The sequence below is a fragment of the Lynx canadensis genome, chromosome B3 (assembly GCF_007474595.2).
Source record: "Lynx canadensis isolate LIC74 chromosome B3, mLynCan4.pri.v2, whole genome shotgun sequence".
Taxonomy (NCBI): domain Eukaryota; kingdom Metazoa; phylum Chordata; class Mammalia; order Carnivora; family Felidae; genus Lynx; species Lynx canadensis.
In genome coordinates, this window is record NC_044308.2 from 86,801,387 (window position 1) to 86,821,599 (window position 20,213).

General features: G+C 34.8%; 1 protein-coding gene across 1 annotated transcript in view; it reads left to right on the plus strand.

Annotated features, from left to right (window-relative positions):
- TTC6 (tetratricopeptide repeat domain 6) overlaps positions 1-20,213 on the plus strand; it is a 196,595-nt gene that overhangs the window by 147,349 nt on the left and 29,033 nt on the right. The window contains exons 18-24 of the mRNA XM_032593525.1: positions 680-830; positions 2,826-2,908; positions 6,800-6,876; positions 7,307-7,467; positions 17,093-17,227; positions 18,494-18,643; positions 19,679-19,819. Coding sequence (XP_032449416.1) covers positions 680-830; positions 2,826-2,908; positions 6,800-6,876; positions 7,307-7,467; positions 17,093-17,227; positions 18,494-18,643; positions 19,679-19,819 — 898 coding nt within the window. The remainder of the gene's footprint in view (positions 1-679; positions 831-2,825; positions 2,909-6,799; positions 6,877-7,306; positions 7,468-17,092; positions 17,228-18,493; positions 18,644-19,678; positions 19,820-20,213) is intronic.

Genomic DNA, 20,213 nt, shown 5'->3' on the forward strand with positions numbered 1-20,213 from the left:
TTCCTTTTTAGATATTTTTGAGCCAGAAAGAAAAGAGTTTCAGTTGCAAAAAAAGCCAAAAAATGGGCAGTAAGAACTTTGGTGTCTTTTAGGCAAAGGGTCTAGGCTTCTAACAAAGCTGGGCTATAGGGTATGTAGTTTCCTCATTTTGAAATAGAGGCATCAAATAAAGTAATTTCTAAGATCAATTCTCTATTGAAAATGTTTTGATTCAAAGAGAGAAAAACTACATTTATTTTATAAAGAAAAGAAGCTGGGTTAATATGTAGGTGGAGAGGATTTTTAACCCCAGGCTCTGAGAATATTACTGTTTCTCTCTGTTACTCATGGCGGAACACAACATAGCCTAAGGGGAAAACTTTTAAATTGAGAAAAACTAAGCTTGAAATTCAAGATAAGTCAAGATTAAGTCAAGGAAGAGTAAAGATGGAGTGGGGAGTTCAGGAATTCTGTTCCTAGCATAGACTCTATAAATGTTGATTCTCAACTAAGGATTTTATAAAGGTGCTTATAATTTTTAAGAGAATAGTTAACTGATTTACTTTGTTTTAGTAAAACATTTAATAAAACATCCTGATATATATTGATGTATGTATTTCACTGATTTCATTCAAAATTGGAAAACATTTGGATTAATTAAAATCTCTAACAAGATTTTGCTTTTTCACTTTTTTTTTAGAACTGTTATTTTGGCTTACGTAAATATTGGCCTCATACATCTGCTATACTTGGATAACTACGTTGAAGCCATTTGGCATTTTTCTGAGGCTATTAGACTTGATCCTTTATATATTCAAAGCTATATTTGTAGAGCAGAAACCTATCATAAGGTATTTAAGTTTTGAAAACCTTGATTTTTAAAAAAAAAAGGTTTAATTTTCTGAATATCTATCGTTCAGTGTAATTTCAGTATATTAATATATTTGTTTTCAGTTAATTACAGAGGCTAATGCATGTCCAAGCAATAAATATAAAGTAGATATAGTTAATTATAATTACCTATGTATAAAGCCTTTACTTATGAAGTGTGAATTTTGTCTTTCATTAAAAAAACAATGTTTTCCCTTATTACAAAAACAATATATATTTATTTCATGTAATATATGTATGCAAATAACAGTAAGTTAAAATAATCCATAATTTTATTCTCTAGAGACAACTACTATTAACATTTTACAGTGGTTTTGAGTGTGTGTGTGTGTGTGTGTGTGTGTGTGTGTGTGTGAGAAAGAGAGAGAGAGAGAGAGAGAGCAGGTGGGTTCGTAGAATGGATCTGTGTATATAATGGGATCCTACTCATTCATACTTACGTTTAGATTTTGTTTAAATTAAAAAATATTTTTTAATGTTTATTTATTTTGAGAGAGAGAGAGAACGAGAGAGAGAGAGAGAGACAGAGAGAGAGAGAGAGAGAGAGAGAGACAGAGCGTGAAGAAGGGAGGGGGAGAGAGAGGGAGACACAGAATCTGAAACAGGCTCCAGATTCTAAGCTGTCAGCACAGAGTCCGACGTGGGGCTCAAACTCAAGAGCTGTGAGATGATGACCTGAGCCGAAGCCGGACGCTTAAACTGAGCCACCCGGGCTCCCCAAGATTTTGTTTAAATTTTACAAGTTATTTAAATTAAAAAATGTAGGGGCGCCTGGGTGGCGCAGTCGGTTAAGCGTCCGACTTCAGCCAGGTCACGATCTCGCGGTCCGTGAGTTTGAGCCCCGCGTCAGGCTCTGGGCTGATGGCTCCGAGCCTGGAGCCTGTTTCCGATTCTGTGTCTCCCTCTCTCTGCCCCTCCCCCGTTCATGCTCTGTCTCTCTCTCTGTCCCAAAAATAAATAAATGTTGAAAAAAAAAAATTAAAAAAAAATAAATTAAAAAATGTGATATATCTTTAGTGTTGCAAAGTCAAAGATGCAATAAATAGCAAAAGTCCTCCCTGATTCCAACCAAATTTGACTTTCCAGAGATAAACACTGTTAGCTGTTGTTTCTGCCTTTCAAAATAGATATCCCTGTCTACCACTCCACCACTAATCATCTTGTCCAAGTCAGTGTCATTCCTCATCAGGATTGCTGCAGGGACCTCTTGGTCTTCTTGCTTCTGTTTTTTACTCCCTTCGGAAGGATTTTCAACATAGCCGCCATAGTGATCCTGTTAAAACATAAGTCAGATTATTTCACTTTGCCCAGAACCCTTTAATAGCTTCCCTTGCACTCAGAATAAAAGCTGAATCCTGCAAAAGCCAAAGTCCTCTAAGAACCACAGGAATTGGCTCCTTATTACCATTCTGCCCTCGTCTTCTACAAGTTCTCTGGTCACACTGGTTTCAGCCACGATAGTCTAGTTTGTGCTGTGGCTAAACACGCACACACACACACCAAACCCTCCCCCCACCCCGAACACTTAAAATCACTGTGTTAAAATAACAAAGGTTTATTTCTTGCTCACAGTGCTTGTCTACTGCGAGTTAGCTAGAGTCTCTGTTCTCCATTGTCGACATCTCAGGACCCAATGTGACTCGAGTCCCATGCAATGCCCTTCCTTTCTTGATGGTGGAGGTAGAAGACCCAGGGCAGGCTTAGTAAAAAGTTTTTTTTAAAAAAAAACTTTTTAACTTTAAAAACTTTTAAAAAAGTTTTTAAAAAACTTCGTTGTATCCCATTTGGTTTGATGATTCTTAAAAAGCAACAAACAAACAAACAAAACCCAAAAGAACTCATGGATATTAGGAGATGTTCTTGCAAAATTTCTGTATTGAAGGGTGGGAGGGAAGCATCAGAAGGGAAACAAATCAGTATTGTTATAAGCAAAGTTTCTGTTTATCACTCAACAGTTGCATAAGTTGAAAAAGGCAGTAAGAGAGTTATCTCGTGCTATCCACCTTCAGCCAGATGGAATCCAATTATATATAATAAGGTACGAACATAGAAATGGAGTTCTTGGCATAACTAAGCACATGAGCTAGCTGTTGGGATCTTTACTTCCCTCTTTATCTTTCTGTCCTCTTCTTTTTACATTTAATTTCCCAGCAATGGCCACCTTTCAACTAGCAAGTCAGATATAGCTATTGTATTTGTTAAATTTTAAGATTATTTATAAGATAACCAGGTATCTTACCCTTTTCTCTATCCTTGCATCAAAACACAACTGTTTAAACTACCCCATGATCCAGTAATCCCACTACTAGGTTTTCATCTAAAGAATACAAAAACACTAATTTTAAAGGATATATGCATCTCTATGTTTATTGCAGGATTATTTACAATAGCCAAACTGTGGAAGCAGCCCAAGTGTCCATCAATGGGTGAATGGATAAAGAAGATACACAGTAGAATATTATTAAGCCATAAAAAAGAATGTAATCTTGCCGTTTGCAATAACATGGATGTATCTAGAGGGTATAATGCAAAGCAAAATAAACCAGCCAGTTAGAATATGATTTCAGTTGTATGTAGAATTCAAGACACGAAACAAAGGGAAAAAAGGAGACAAATCAAAAAACAGACTCTTAATTATAGAGAACAGAGGGTAACCAGAGGGGAGGTGGGTGGGAGGATGGGGGAAATAGGTGAAGGGGATTAAAGAGTATACTTATCTTGAAGAGCTCTGAGTACTGTATGGAAGTGTTGAATCACTATATTGCACACCTGAGATTGTTTCCTCATTCATTTTAGTTTTTATTGTTTGTTTGTTAAGTGTTTATTTTTGAGAGAAAGAGAGAGAGAGCGTGAGCTGGGGAGGGGCAGAGACAGAGGGAGACACAGAATCCAAAGCAGGCTCCAGGCTCTGAGCTTTCAGCACAGAGAGAAATTGTGACTTGAGCCAAAGTCAGAAGCTTAGTCAACTGAGCCACCCAGGCACCCCTCATTTTGTTTTTAGAGTCTACATGTAAGTGAAGTCATACAGTGTTTGTCTTTCTCTGACTTATTTCACTTAGTACAATATCTTTAGTCCTATCCATGTTGTCACAAATGGCAAGATTTTGTACTTTTTTTACAGCTGAGGAATATTCCATTGCACACATATACCACATCTTTTTTTAAATTGAAATATTGTTGACACACAATGATACGTTTTGCCTCAGATGTGCAACATAGTGATTCAATAACTTTATACATTCTTCTATGCTTACCACAATTGTAGCTACATCTGTCACCATATAATACCATTGGCTATATTTTCTATGCTGTTTCATCTGCATGATTTATTCATTTCATAACTGGAAGCCTGTACCACCCATTTGTCTGCACCTATTTTGCCTATCCCTCTACCCCCTCCTGTCTGGTAACTACCTGTTTGTTCTCTGTATTTATGGGTCTGTTTCTGCTTTTGCTGTTTGTTCATTTGGTTTTTGGATCCCCCATATAAGTGAAATCATACGGCAATTATCTTTTCCAGTCTGACTTATTTAATTTAGCATAATATCCTCTAGGTCCATCCATATTGTCCCAAGTGGCAGGATTTCATTTTTTAATGGCTGAGTAATAATCCATTGTATATTTATACACATCTTCTTTACCTATTCATCTATTGATGGATACTTAGATTGCTTCCATATCTTGAGTATGTTATATAATGCTACAATGAACATAGTGGTGTATATATTATTTTGAATTAGTGTTTTCATTTTCTTTGGATAAATCTCAAAAGTAGAACTGCTGGATCATATGGTGTTTCTATTTTTAATTTTCTGAGGAACTTCCATACTGTTTTCCATAGTGGCTGTACCAATTTACATTCTCATCAATAGTGCACAAGGGTTCCCTTTTCTCCACATCCTCATCAATACTTGTTATTTCTTGTCTTTTTGATAATAGCCATTCTGACAGGTGTAAGGTAATATCTCACTGTGGTTTTGATTTGAATATCCCTGATGATTAGTGATGTTGAACAACCTTTCATGGACCCATTGGCCATCCACATATCTTCTTTGGAAAAATGTCTATTCAGGCCCTCTGCCCATTTATAACCAGACAATTTGTTTTTTCTTTTGTTTTGTTTTGTTTTGTTTTTGGTTTTTGGTTTTTTTGTGTGTGTGTGTTGAGTTGTAGGAGTTCTTTATAGGTTTTGGATATACACCCCTTATCAGATACAACATGTGCAATTATCTTCTCCCATTCAGTAGGTTGAGTTTTCATTTTGTTAATGGTTTCCTTTGCTGTGAAAACCCTTTTTAGTTCAATGTAGTCCCATTTGTTTATTTTTGCTGTTGTTTCCTTGCTATTGTTGCCTGAGGAGACAGACCCAAAATAATATTGCTAAGACAAATGATAAAGAGTTTTTGGCTTATGTTTTCTTATAGGAGGTTATAGTTTCAGGTTTTACATTAGGTAAAGTCTTTAATCCATTTTGAGTTTATTTTTGTGTATGGTGGGAGAAAGTGCCCTAATTTCATTCTTTTGCATATAGCTGTTTAGTTTTCCCAGTACCACTTATTGAAGAGATGGTTTTTTTCTCTATTGTATATTCTTGCCTCCTTTTTCATACATTGATTGACCACACAATTGTGGGTTTATTTCTGAGCTTTATATTCTTTTCCATTCATCTATATGTCTGTTGTCTGTTTTTGTGCCAGTACCATACTGTTTTGATGACTATGGCTTTTTAGTATAATTTGGAATCAAGGAGCATGATACTTCCAGCTTTGTTCTTCTTTCTCAAGATTGCTTTGGCTGTTTGGGGTCTTTTGTGCTTTCATACAAATTTTAGGACTTTTCTTCTAGTTTTATGAAAAAAAGTCATTGGTATTTTGATATGGATTGTACCTTTGGGTAATATAGACATTTTTTTTTAAATTTTTTTTTCAACGTTTTTTTTTATTTATTTTTGGGACAGAGAGAGACAGAGCATGAACAGGGGAGGGGCAGAGAGAGAGGGAGACACAGAATCGGAAACAGGCTCCAGGCTCCGAGCCATCAGCCCAGAGCCTGACGCGGGGCTCGAACTCAGGGACCGCGAGATCGTGACCTGGCTGAAGTCGGACGCTTAACCGACTGCGCCACCCAGGCACCCCGAGACATTTTAATAATATTAGTTTTTCCATCTTTAATCACTGAATATCTTTCCATTTATTTGTGTCATCTTGTTTCTTTTATCAATGCCTTATAAGTTTCAGAGTACAGATCTTTCACCTCCTTGACTAAATTTATTCTTAGTAATTTCATTCTTTTTGAAGCAGTTGTAAATGGGATTAAAAAATTTCTTTCTGATAGTTCATTGTTAGTGTATAGGAATATAACAGATTTTTGTATATTTTGTATCCTACAACTTTACTGGATTCATTTATTAGTTATCATAATTTTGGGGGGGAGTCTTTTGGGTTTTCTATATAGTATCATGTCATCTGCAAATAGTAAGAGTTTTACTTCTTTCTTTCTAATTTAGATGCGTTTTATTTCTTTTTCTTGTCTGATTGCTGTGGCTCGGATTTTTATGTTGAATAAAAGAATGGGCATTCTTGTCTTACTTCTGATCTTAGAAGAAGAAAATTTTAGCTTTACACCACTGAGTATGATGTTAGCTGTGGGGTCAGAGTATAACATTTAAAATATAATAATTGGAAAAAGATTTGAGTATTTTTATTTCAGCTTCACTTTTCCTAAATTGTTTTCTCATCACATCTGTATGCTAATTGGTCAATTTAGACTATATAAAATGTTTATAATTTTTACATTGTTTTTATTATACACATATAAGTGTGAATAAAGGTACTATAATTATAAAATTTTAAGTAACTGATTATAAGAAATTTTATTTTAGAAAAATTATTTTTAACTACTTAGAATTAAAAGGTATTATTTTTTTCAGAGGACAATATCTTCTTATGATGAAATGTTATGATCTTGCAAAGTTTACTATTTATCAAGTGGCAGATATGAACAAAGGTAAACATAATTAATGCAAAATTATAATTGTCTTAATTTTAAAATAAATACCTCCTACAATGTTTATACTGTTTTCAATAGGCAAGTAGGAATAGCATGGAAGGTGTACTTCGTCAAAGATGATTTTGAAAATTTAAATTTTCAGTTTCACATGTACAAAATCAACTAGTAAATGCTTCATTGATGAAATGAATTTTCTGAGAGATTGTTATGGGAGATTCCAGGGTTATAATTTTAGTTTTTTTGTTTTTGTTGTTGTTTGTAATTGGAATATCTTATTGTTTATTGGTAGTAAATAGATTTTAGTATTGCATTGATTTATTCATATTACAAAGATAAATTATTGAATTGCTTGACTTCCTTAAAATAATCATATTCTAAATCCTAGATACTTGGCAAAGGTAATTGATAAATTTTATTTTACTTTTAGGTCTCATTGAGTTGAGTCCTATACAGCAAGCACTCATTTATTCATTTTGTGAAAACCATGACAAGGCCATTCAGGTCTTGGATCGGATCACTTTGAACAGGCCTGAGCTCACCATGTATACTCTATTAGCAAAAGCCCAAATGAAAGCCAAGAAAATCAAGGTGAAAGTCTTGTGTATTATTTACTAAACCTATTAATAGAATTTTTATATTGTGCTCAGCATGACAGCTTATATACTTTTTTTTTTTGCAGAACTAGATTATAACATTTATTTATTGATTCTTGTGTTAATTAACATCTGGGTTATTTCTTTTTATTTATTTATTTTTCCTCTTTAAGACTAGGGCTGCTATAAATATTCCTTTACATGTTTTCTGTTAACATGTGGAGTAGCTTTCCAGGATATATTCCTATGAATGGAATTGCTGGTATGTATAGAATGTGAATACTTAACTTTCAAGAAAATGGCATGTTGTTACATAGGGCTGTACCAATTTATGCTCCTATCTGTCATGTATGAATGTTCCTGTTGATCTCTATCCTCTACTGTAATTGGTTGTCAGACTTTGTTTTTGTCAATTTAGTAGGTAAAAACTGATGTCTCATTGTGGTCTTAATTCACATTTCTCTGAGCACAGATTGAGCATCTTCTTATATGTTTGTTAATTGCTCATATTTCATGTTCTCTCAATTTCCTGCACATATTTTTTGTTTGTCTTGTTCTTATTGATTTTAGGCATTAAAAAATAAATTCTGCATATCAATCCTTGGTTGGTTGTCATGTATGCCACATACCTTCTTGTAATTTGTGGCTGGTTTTACAGAGGTTCTTAATTTTAATATAGTAGAATGTATCTATTTTTTTGTTTGTTGTGGCTTTTAAACAATTCTTGTTTAAGAAGTTTTTCCCTCTCCCAAGGTCATACAGATATTCTTCCATATTTCTTCTAAAAGTTTAAGTTTTGCTTTTTCTATTTAAGATCTTACTCTAACTTAAATTGATTTGAGTGTGAGATAGTGGTAACATTTAAATTTTTCCTATATGGATATTCAAATTTTCAAGTGTCATTTATTGGACTGTTCTCTCAAGCCAAAGATCTGAAGTGGTACAGCTGTCATATTATAAGTTTTCATGCATATGTGGATCTGATTTGGGGCTGTCTATTCTTGTCTTTTGGTCAGTTTCTCTATCCCCAGCCCAATAGTACAATCTCTTAATTATTTTAGTTTTATTGTAATTATTGATATCTGGTAAAGCTAGCCCCTACACCATATTCTTCTCTAGGAAACTACTGGTTATTCTTGGGCCTTTATTCTTCTTCTATTTTATTTTATTATTTATTTATTTTAATTTACATCCACGTTAGTTAGCATGTAGTGCAATAATGATTCAGGAGTAGAATCCAGTGATTCATCCCCTTCATATAACACCCAGTGCTCATCCCAAGTGTCCTCCTTAATGTCCCTTGCCCATTTAGCCCATCCCCCCTCCCACTACCTCTCCAGCAACCCTCAGTTCTCTATATTTAAGAGTCTCTTTTGTTTTGTCCCTCTCCCTGTTTTTATATTATTTTTGCTTCCCTTCCCTTATGTTCACCTGTTTTGTATCTTAAATTCCACATATGAGTGAAGTCATATGATACTTGTCTTCCTCTGATTAACTAATTTCGCTTAGCATAATATACTCTAGTTCCATCCACGTAGTTGGAAATGGCAAGATTTCATTCTTTTTGATTGAAGAGTAATACTCCATTGTGTGTGTATATATATGTATACACACACACACACACACCACATCTTCTTTATCCATTCATCTATCGATGGACATTTCCTTACTTTGGCTATTGTTGATAGCACTGCTATAAACATTGGGTGCATGTGTCCCTTCTAAATAGCACACCTGTATCCCGTGGATAAATGCCTAGTAGTGTAATTGCTGGGTCGTAGAGTAGTTCTATTTTTAATTTTTTGAAGAATCTCCATACTGTTTTCCAGTGTGGCTGCACAAGTTCACATTCCCACCAGCAGTCCAAAAGGATGCCTCTTTCTCTGCATCCTCACCAACATCTGCCATTGCCTGAGTTGTTAATTTTAGCCATTCTGACAAGTGTGAGGTGGTATCTCATTGTGGTTTTGATTTGTATTTCCCTGATGATAAGTGATGTGTTGTATTTTTTCATGTGTCTGTTAGTCATCTGGATGTTTTCTTTGGAAAAGTATCTATTCATGTCTTTTGCCCATTTCTTCAACAGATTATTTGTTTTTTTGGGTGTTGAGTTTGAATTCTTTATAGATTTTGGATATGTCATTTGCAAATATCTTCTCATATTCTGTCAGTTGCCTTTTGGTTTGGCTGATTGTTTCTGTTGCCATGCACAAACTTTTTATCTTGATGAGGTCCCAATAGTTAATATATTTTAGCTTTTATTTCCCTTGTCTCTGGAGACATATTGAGTAAGAGGTTGCTGTGGCTGAGGTCAAAGAAGTTTTTACCTGCTTTTTTCTCTAGGATTTTGGTGTCTATATTACATTTAGGTCTTTAATCCATTTTGAGTTTATTTTTGTGTATGGTGTAAGAAAGTGGTCCAGGTTCATTCTTCTGCTTGTGGCTTGTCCGGTTTTCCCAATGCCATTTGCTAAAGAGACAGTCTTCATTCCACTGGATATTCTTTCCTGCTTTGTCAAAGATTAGTTGGCCATAGGTTTGTGGGTCCATTTCTGGGTTCTCTAATCTGTTCCATTGATCTATGTGTCTGTTTTTGTGCTAGTACCATACTGTTTTGATGATTACAGCTTTGTAACACAGCTTGAAGTCCGGGATTGTGATGCTTCCAGCTTTGGTTTTCTTTTTCAGGATTGCTTTGGCTCTTCAGGGTCTTTCCTGATTCCATACAAAATTTAGGATTGTTTGTTCTAAGTCTATCAAGAATGCTAGTGTTATTTTGATAGGGATTGCATTGAATATGTAGATTGCTTTGGATAATATCAACATTTTAACAATATTTGTTCTTCTAATCTATGAACATGGAACATTTTTCCATTTTTTTGTGCCTTCTTCAATTTATTTCATAAATTTTCTATAGTTTTCAGTGTTTAGATTTTTCACCTCTTTGGTTAGGTTTATTCCTAGGTATTTTATGGTTTTTTTGTGCAACTGCAAATGGGATCAATTCCTTGATTTCTGTTTCTGCTGCTTCATTATTGGTGTATAGAAATGTAACTGAATGCTGAGCATTGATTTTATATCCTGTGACTTTGGTGGATTCATGGATTAGTTCTAGCAGTTTTATGGTAGAATCTTTTGGGTTTTCCACATAGAGTATCCTGTAGTCTGTGAAGAGTGAAAGTTCGACTTTCTCCTTGCTGATTTGGATGGCTTTTCTTTCTTTGTGTTGTCTGAATGCTGAGGCTAGGACTTCTAACACTATGCTGAATAACAGTGGTGAGAGTGGATATCTCTGTCGTGTTTCTGACCTTAGGGGGAAAGATCTCAGTTTTTATGCATTGAGGATGATATTAGCAGTGGGTCTTTTGTATATGGCTTTTATGATCTTGAGGTATGATCTTTCTGTCTCTAATTTCTTGATGGTTTTTATCAAGAAAGGATGCTGTATTTTGTCAAATACTTTCTCTGCATCTATTGAGAGGATCATGTGATTCTTGTCCTTTCTTTTATTAATGTGATGTGTCACATTGATTGATTTGCAGATATTGAACCAGCCCTGCATCCCAGGTATAAATCCCACTTGATCATGGTGAGTAATTTTTTTAATGTATTGTTGGATCTGGTTGGCTAATATTTTTTGAGAATTTTTGCATCCATATTCATCAGGGAAATTGGTTGGTAGTTGTTCTTTTTAGTGGGGTCTTTGTCTGGTTTTATAATCAGGTAATGCTGGCTTCATAGAATGATTTTGGAAGTTTTCCTTTCATTTCTATTTTTTGGAACAGATTCAAAAGAATAGGTGGTAACTCTTTTTTAAATATTTGGTAAAAGTCCCCTGGAAAGCCATCCAGCCCTGGCCTCTTGTTTTTTGGGAGATTTTTGATTACTAATTCCAGTTATTTACTGGTTATGGGTCTGTTCAACTTTCCTATTTCTTCTTGTTTCAGTTTTGCTAGTTTATATGTTTCTAGGAATTTGTACATTTCTTCCAGATTGCCCAACTTACTGGCATATAGTTGCTCATAATATTCTCTTATTATGGTTTGCATTTTGGGGTGTTGGTTGAGATCTCCCCTCTTTCATTCTTGATTTTATTTATTTGGGTCCTTTATTTTTTCTTTTTAATCACACTGGCTAGGGGTTTATCCATTTTGTTAATTCTTTCAAAGAACTAGCTCCTGATTTCATTAATCTAGTCTAATGTTTGTTTGTTTTTTTTCGACAGCATTGATTTCTCTTCTAATCTTTATTATTTCCTGTCTTCTGCTGGTTTGGGGTTTTATTTGCTGTTCTTTTTCCAACTCTTTAAAGTGTAAGATTAGATTGCATATCTGAAACCTGTCTTCCTTCTTTAGGAAGGCCTGCATTGCTATATACCTCCCTCTTATGACCGCCTTTGCTGCATCCCAGAGGTTTTAGGCTGTTATCATTTTCATTGGTTTCCATGTACTTTTTAATTTCTTCTTTAAATTATTGGCTAACCCATTCAGTCCTTACTAGGGTGTTCTTTAATCTCCAAGTATTCGTTGTCTTTTCAAATTTTTTCTTGTGGTTGATTTCAAGTTTCATAGCATTGTGGTCTGAGAATATGCATGGTATGATCTCGATCTTTTTGTATTTGTTGAGGGCTGATTTGTGTCCCAGTATGTGTTCTATTCTGGAGAGTGTTCCATGTGCACTCAAGAACAATGTGTATTATGTTGCTTTAGAATGTAATGTTCTGAATATATCTATTAAGTCCATTCGTTCAGTGTGTCATTGAAATCCATTGTTTCCTTATTGATTTTCTGCTTAAATGATATGTCCATTGCTGTGAGTGGGGTGTTGAAGGTCCTACTTCTATGATATTATTATCAATGAGTTTCTTTATGTTTAATTTATATTGGGTTTTTCCACGTTTGCATAAATGTTTACAATTGTTAGATATTCTTGGTGGATAGACCCCTTAGTTATGATAAATGCCCTTCTTCATCTCTTGTTACAGTATTTATTTTAAAATCCAGATTGTCTGATATAAGTGTGGCTACTCTGGCTTTCTTTTGCCAACCATTAGCATGATAGATGGTTCTCCATCCCCTTACCTTCAATCTGAAGGTGTCTTTAGGTCTAAAATGGGTCTCTTGTTAACAGCATATAGGTGGACCTTATTTTCTTATCCATTCAGTGTTTCGTCCATTGACATTTAGAGTACTGAAAGATATGAATTTACTGCCATTGTGTTGCCTGTAGAGTTGGAGTTTCTTCTAGTGGTGTTCTCTGGTCATTTCTGGTCTCTATTACTTTTGGTCTTTTTTTGTTTTATCTTTTCTACCCTCAGAGAGTCCCCCTTAAAATTTCTTGCAGGGCTGGCTTAGTGGTCACAAACTCCTTTAATTTTTGTTTGTCTGGGAAATTTTTTATCTCTCCTTCTATTTTGAATGACAGCCTTGCTGGATAAAGAATTCTTATCTGCATATTTTTCTGGTTCAGCACACTGAATATATCCTGCCACTCCTTTCTGGCCTGCCAAGTTTCTGTGGATAGGTCTGCTGCAAACCTGATCTGTCTTCCCTTGTAGGTTAGGGACTTTTTTTCCCTTGCTGCTTTCATGATTCTCTCCTTGCCTGAGTAGTTTGTGAATTTGACTATGATATACCTTATTGATGGTCGGTTTTTGTTGAATCTAATGGGGGTCCTCTGTGCTTCCTGGATTTTGATGTCTGTGTCTTTCCCCAGGTTAGGAAAGTTTTCCACTATGACGTGTTCACAATACTTCTACCCCTATTTCTCTCTTCCTCTTCTGGGACCCCTGTGATTCTGATGTTGTTTCTTTCTAATGAGTCACTGATATCTCTAATTCTTAAATCATGCTCTTTTGCCTTAATCTCCCTCTTTTTTTCTGCTTCATTATTTTCTGTAAGTTTGTCCTCTATATTGCTGATTCTGTGTTCTGCCTCATCCATCCTTGCTGCCGCAGAATCCACCTGTGATTGCAGCTCAGTTATAGCAGTTTTTATTTCATTCTGCCTAGTTTTTACTTCTTGCAGAATGGGATTCTAATCTATTTTCAACTCCAGCTAGTATTCTTATTATCATGATTCTAAATTCTGGTTCAGACATCTTGCTTGTATCTGTGTTGGTTAAGTCCCTGGCTGTTGTTTCTTTATGCTCTTTCTTTTGAGGTAAATTCCTTAGTTTCATCATTTTGAAGGGAGAAAAGGAATTAATGAGGTTGAAAAAATTAAAATTAAAATTTTAAAGTTAAACTTAAAAATTTTAAATTAAAGTTAAAATTAAATTAAAGTTTTCTGCTATGGTTTGCTACCATAAACCTCCTCTTTTTTCTCTCTCTTCATCTTCTGGGATGCCTATGATTTGGATGTTATTCCTTTTTAATAAGTCACTAAGTTATTTAATTCTTGTATCATGCTCTTTTGCCTTAGTTTCCCTCTTTTTTCGGGATTATTCTCCATAATTTTGTCTTCTTTTTCACAGATTCACTGCTCTGCTTCATCCATCCTTGCCACGTGGCATCCATTTGAGATTGTGTCTCAGTTATAGCATTTTTAATTTCATCTTCACTGAATTTCACCTGTTATTTCCGCAGAAAGGGATTCTATGCTTTTTTCAACCCCAGCTAGTATTCTTATTATCATGATTCTAAATTCTAGGTCAGACATCTTGCTTATGTCTGTGTTGATAACGTCCCTGGCTGTCATTTCTTCCTGTTCTTCCTTTTGGGGTGAATTTCTTCGTTTTGTCATTCTGGAGGAAGAAAAATATATAAGTAAAACATTAAGTTGAAAATTGAAAAACAACACAAAAAAGTCAAATAAAGGAAGCTGGATCCTAGGTGTGTTTTGGTTTGGTTGTTGAAAGAAGCTGGACAGAATAGAGCAAAAAGGGAAAGAAAAGAAAAGAAGAAAAAAAGAAAATGTTTAAAAATTAAAACAAATGTATACCATAAAATAGAATAAAAGGAAATGAAGAAAGTAAAATAGAATAAAAAGTCTATAAAAAATGAAAATATGGTAAAAAGAATTAAAAAATAAAAAGAAAACAGAAAATAAAAATAAAATTTTCTCTTTGTATCCAAGAAAAAGAAAAGAAAAACAAAAATCAAAAAACAAATAGATGGACCAGTAAACAGAATGAAATCTGAAATTACATACAATTTCCCCTAGAAGTCAAAGTATGAAGCACTTTATAGTCTACACTAAGCAGGCAGAAAGACGTATGGTGGTGCTCTAGGCCCTGAGCTTGGTTGGTGCAATTGGATTGGGCTTGGTGTAATGGCTCCTTTCTCCACTGCATGGCGCTGCTTAGCTTACTGGGGTGTATCGTTGTGGTGCACGTGTGCATGTATGCACATGCATGGGAAAGATGAAAATTCAGAATTTTCTTTGAATTGTATTCAATCTCTAGATTATTTTAGGGAGAATTGACACCTTTATGATACTGAATTTGTTTTGGGAATATTCTGACATTTTCTTAAAAATTAAACAAAAATTTATTTATATTGGAGGGAGAGTGAAAGATTGTGTGAAAGTGGGAGAGGGGCAGAGAGAGATGGAGACAGAATCTGAAGTAGGCTCCACGCTCTGAGCTGTCAGCACAGAGCCCAATGCGGGGCTCAAACTCATGAACCATGAGATCCTTTCCTTAGTCAAAGTCAGATGCTCAACTGACTGAGCCACCCAGGCACCCTTCTTATGTTTACTTTAACCTCTTCTCCTCCACTTATTGTTCTATAGAAATCTGGAATTACCTTTGATTGCCCTATTCTATCCAATCAATAGTGATGTTCTCTTGATTCTTTCTAAATATCTCTCAGTTCTACTTCCTTTCTCCATTTCTATGGTCATTATCTTAATCCAGAACATATTTTTATTTTACTAGAATGATAGCAACACTGTTGCACTCTTCTAAGCTTTTATCCACATAACAGCTGCAGTATTATTTTTAGAACATAAATATGCCTTACTTGGGTACCCCTCTAGATCTTCCCCAGGAGTCTTTTCAGAGAAGTGAAGAAGAGACAGGTAGGACATCAGCTAGCTATGAGAGGAAGCAGGAGGAAGTGAAGATGTATTTACTTTAATTTAAATGGGATGGAAGATTTTGTGGACTCAAAGAGACAGTGAAGGGGCAGTGACCCAGAAGAGGAAGGAAATAACTTGTGTTCAGGCAGAGCAGAAGGAGTAGGGGTCAAGAACACAGCTTGAGGAATCTAATTCCTTCTGAATTAGAATTAGAAATTTCAGAAGGAATTTCTCCTTCTGAAAAGGAGAAGAATAGAAACCATTCAAAGTCAGGAGAGAAAAAAATGGAAATGGAAGAAGATATAGATGTGTTGAAAAGTAAAAAGGAGGAAAATGGAGAAAGAAGGTGATGTATTTTTTCTATGGCAAGGTCAAGTGCTGAGAATAAGGATGGAAAGATGGATGTTGAAGTTATATGTCAATTAGATGCTAAGTGGAAGCACAAAGGACACTTAGCATATCCAAGCTAAATCTTGTTATTTAGTAATTTAATATGATTAAGAAAATGGTCTAAAGAGTCACAAATATTTATAGTTCCATAAATATATCTGTTAGCTAATTATAAAAAAGTCGTTGCTATCTGGAAAATTGAATTTTTTTCATTAGCAAATTTCAACTATTTTGACTAGTTTAAATGGGTGATTTATTTTAAAATTTATGTATTTATTCTGAGAGAGAGTGAGGGAGAGAGTTAGTGGGGGAGAGACACACACACAGAGAGAGAGAGAGAGAGAGAGAGAGAGAGAGAGAGAGAAAATCTGTCCTGACAGTGCAGAGCCTGATGTGGGGTTCAAACCCATGAAATATGAGATCATGACCTGAGCTGAAATCAAGAGTCAGACACTTATATGACTGAGCCACTCAGGTGCCCCTAAGAGGGTGATTTTTGATGTTAGTTTATTTTCTGGTGCCAGTGGATTCCCATTAAGAGCACAGTAGGACAGGGGCGCCTGGGTGGCTCAGTCAGTTAAGCGGCTGACCTCGGCTCAGGTCATGATCTCGCGGTCTGTGAGTTCGAGCCCCGCGTCGGGCTCTGTGCTGACAGCTCAGAGCCTGGAGCCTGTTTCAGATTCTGTGTTTCCCTCTCTCTGACCCTCCCCCATTCATGCTCTGTCTCTCTCTCTGTCTCAAAAATAATAAACGTTAAAAAAAAATATAAAGAGCACAGTAGGACAAAATAAAGTTTGATTAAAACCACATCAGATATTATCATTGGAAATCTTTTACTATTTAATAGCTGTTCAGTATTTCTTTCAGGAAAATTACTGAAAAACTGGTCATAAACTAGTCTATAACTTTAAGCTGATTTTATACTACAAGAAAATAGCCTTAATAATTTAGAAATTATAGTATCAAAAGTGCATATCTATAAGTCTGCTTAAGTAGCAGATTTAGGAGAGACACCTTGTTGGGATTCCCTGCCATCAGACTCCCTGCTTGGGTCCTCAGCTGGTGGTGCACTGACAAGGCCTGTGTCCTACTGTGGCCTACTGTGAAATGAGAGTAGGGCTGCATGCTTAGCATTCTTTTTAACGTTTAAGGCTGTCATGTTAAATAAATGTTAAAACATTCCCTTCCATGTTTTTTTAATCATTCTAGGAAGCTATGAGAATGTTTAAAAAGGCGTTGGATATCTTTTCTCATTCTGATAAAGGACCAAATGCCATAGCAGCTTCAGCAGACTGTCTGTATAACTTGGGCCTTTGTTACATGGAGGAAGGCAACATACAAATGGTATTTTGTGTATTTAGGAGCATAGGTTTTTTGTGATTTTGGAAATTGATTTCTTGAATTCAGTTCTATTTCTGAAGGCTACCTATACAGCGATTGACTAGACCAAAGTTTCTTATAAAGGTTGGCTTAATACAATCAGTCTGCACCCTGCAATGCCTGCTATATCATTTTATTTACTCAGTACCTTTTATTTGATGTTGGTTTGCCAACAGTATTCCAAAGACTAATGTGTGTTTCCCACCAAAACAATAAATCTAACTGAAGAAATTGTTATAGCAGAATATTTTCATCACATTAACATGAATTTACTCATTAAATTGTAAACATTTTAAATTGAGTGCTTCTGAGTAATACATTATAGAATAAATAGAACATGAGTAGGATACTAATTTCTTTTATTGACAACTGAACAATTCATATCAGGTTGAAACTGGTTATTAAGATGGTCAGATTCATTGAAAGCCAGTTGACTCAGTTATTATGTATTGATCCAATATTCGGCTAATTTATATAATTCTCCATTTTAAAATTGTCAATGATGTGATAAATAAGTAATACAATTGATATTTTACAGTGGCTAATGTTGGATATTCCATAACTGAATCTCCCTATACACAGGCATAGACACAGATGCGCGCGCACACACACACACACACACACACACACACACACACCATTCCAGTCTTTGTATTTAGGGGTGGACAGTGCTTGAAACTTGAATCTCCATAAACTTGAAGAAGAGTTGCACTTGATGAGTTGTTCCATTAAGAAATTCCAATAAATATAAAATTAATTACAAATATTTTCTGTGTTTTTAGTCCTTTTGGACAACCAGAGCAAACCAACATTTGCTTTACAACATTGGGGAAATTTTTAGAGTTCCATTGTTCAGAAATGTCATTACCATGTATCTGCTATGGTTCTTGGGCCCTCATAGAAAATGAATGTACTGGTTGTGATTTCTTTGAAGAAACACATTATGAAGAATAACAATTAAAATTACACCTCCAAAAGTATTGGTATCTAACAACATGGATTATATAGATATCAGTTTGGGAGTAAAGGAACCTATAAATTATAGTAATAAACATGACTTGTTTATATTACTTTTGTTTTCTCCACGAATTTCACTGGAAAATGTATTTAAAATGACCAAAAATAAGTGAAAACTTTTAAACAGTTGTTATACACTGTAATTTATTAACATTTTAAGTTAATCTATTCTACTCCCTAAATGATTTTCTTTTTAACAATATACTCTCCTAGGCTTTTGATTGTTTTACAAAAGCTGTGAAAGCAAATCCTGATTTTGCAGAAGGCTTTTATCAACGTGGTCTTTGTAAAGTAAAACTTAACAAGGATAGCTCGGTCCTGGATTTTAATCGTGCAATTACCCTCAATCCAAAACATTACCAGGTATTTAAATGAACAATTTCAGTGATTTGGAGAGTGTGTTAAATTTGCTAAAACTGGGGCGCCTGGGTGGCGCAGTCGGTTAAGCGTCCGACTTCAGCCAGGTCACGATCTCGCGGTCCGTGAGTTCGAGCCCCGCGTCAGGCTCTGGGCTGATGGCTCAGAGCCTGGAGCCTGCTTCCGATTCTGTGTCTCCCTCTCTCTCTGCCCCTCCCCCATTCATGCTCTGTCTCTCTCTGTCCCAAAAATAAATAAACGTTGAAAAAAATTAAAAAAAAAAATTTGCTAAAACTATTCAAGCCTTTATACGTTGTTGTTATTAGTTAGCAAGAATCAGTTACTTATACCTACTTCTTAGCCAACTGTGTTTTGATAATCCATATATCTGTATTTCCCTTTGAACTAAAGATGTTATTTCCAACAGTGATATGTTATATGTAAAGGTGCTTTCTGAATTGTGATGTTTATAAGTATTGTTAATATTTTACTATACCTATTAATAATTATAATTTTATATACTGTTATTAATTTCATTTACTTCTTATTTTGCTATCACATTTATTCTTGCCTTTTAAGAGGCTGGAGAGATGACACAAGATTGCATCTTGATTTTAAAAGCCTATGAAATTTGAATATGGACTAAATATTAGATGATTTTAAGGAAATACTATTAATTTTGTTAGATATATAATGATAGGGTGCTTATGTAAGAGAATGTTTACATAGTGGAAAACTCGGGGGTGAAGTATTATGTCTACAACTTATTTTTAAATAATTCAGAAAAAAATAGATACAACAAATATTGCAAAATAATAATTATTGAATCAAGATGGTAGTCATATGGATGTTCATTATACTCTTTTTTCTATTATTTTATATATTTGAAATATTTTCTAATAAAAGAGAGTGGGAAAAAAGACTATATTTTATATAATCTTTGGGTGGCATGGATTTGTTCAAACTATTACATATTTTGGGGGAATTGATGCTTTTACTAAAACTTCCATTCTTGCTTTCCTCTGCTCTTTCTCTGAAAAGGCGTATCTAAGCCGAGTAGCCTTCTATGGTTTAAAAGGAAGATACTCCAAAGCAATCTTGAATTGTAATGAGGCCATCAAAATTTATCCTCAGAGTGTGCGTGCCTATATCTACAGAGGAGTTCTGAAATACTACAACAAGGTAGGGCGGTTTTCTGCCTTGTTAACTGAGATTTTAGAGTGCTCTGATGCCAAGTTATGACTTGCTTCCTTTTTTTCTCTGTGAGAGGAGAATTGCCAAGGACAATTCTGTATAAAGGACAGAACTGCATAAGACACTTTATACTTTTTTCACAAAATAGTGATATTTATTTTTGACATTTGTATTTTGATTATATATATATATATATAATCCAAAATTGAGATTATGCTACCTATAAATTTGTTGTGCCTTGCTTGTCACAATACTTGAGGGTACCATTTTTAACAACTGAATAATATTCTACCATATTTTATTCTTAATCACTTTATTGTTGGACATTTGGATTGTTTTAAATATTTTACTATTTTACTATATTACTATCTTCATACTGTTA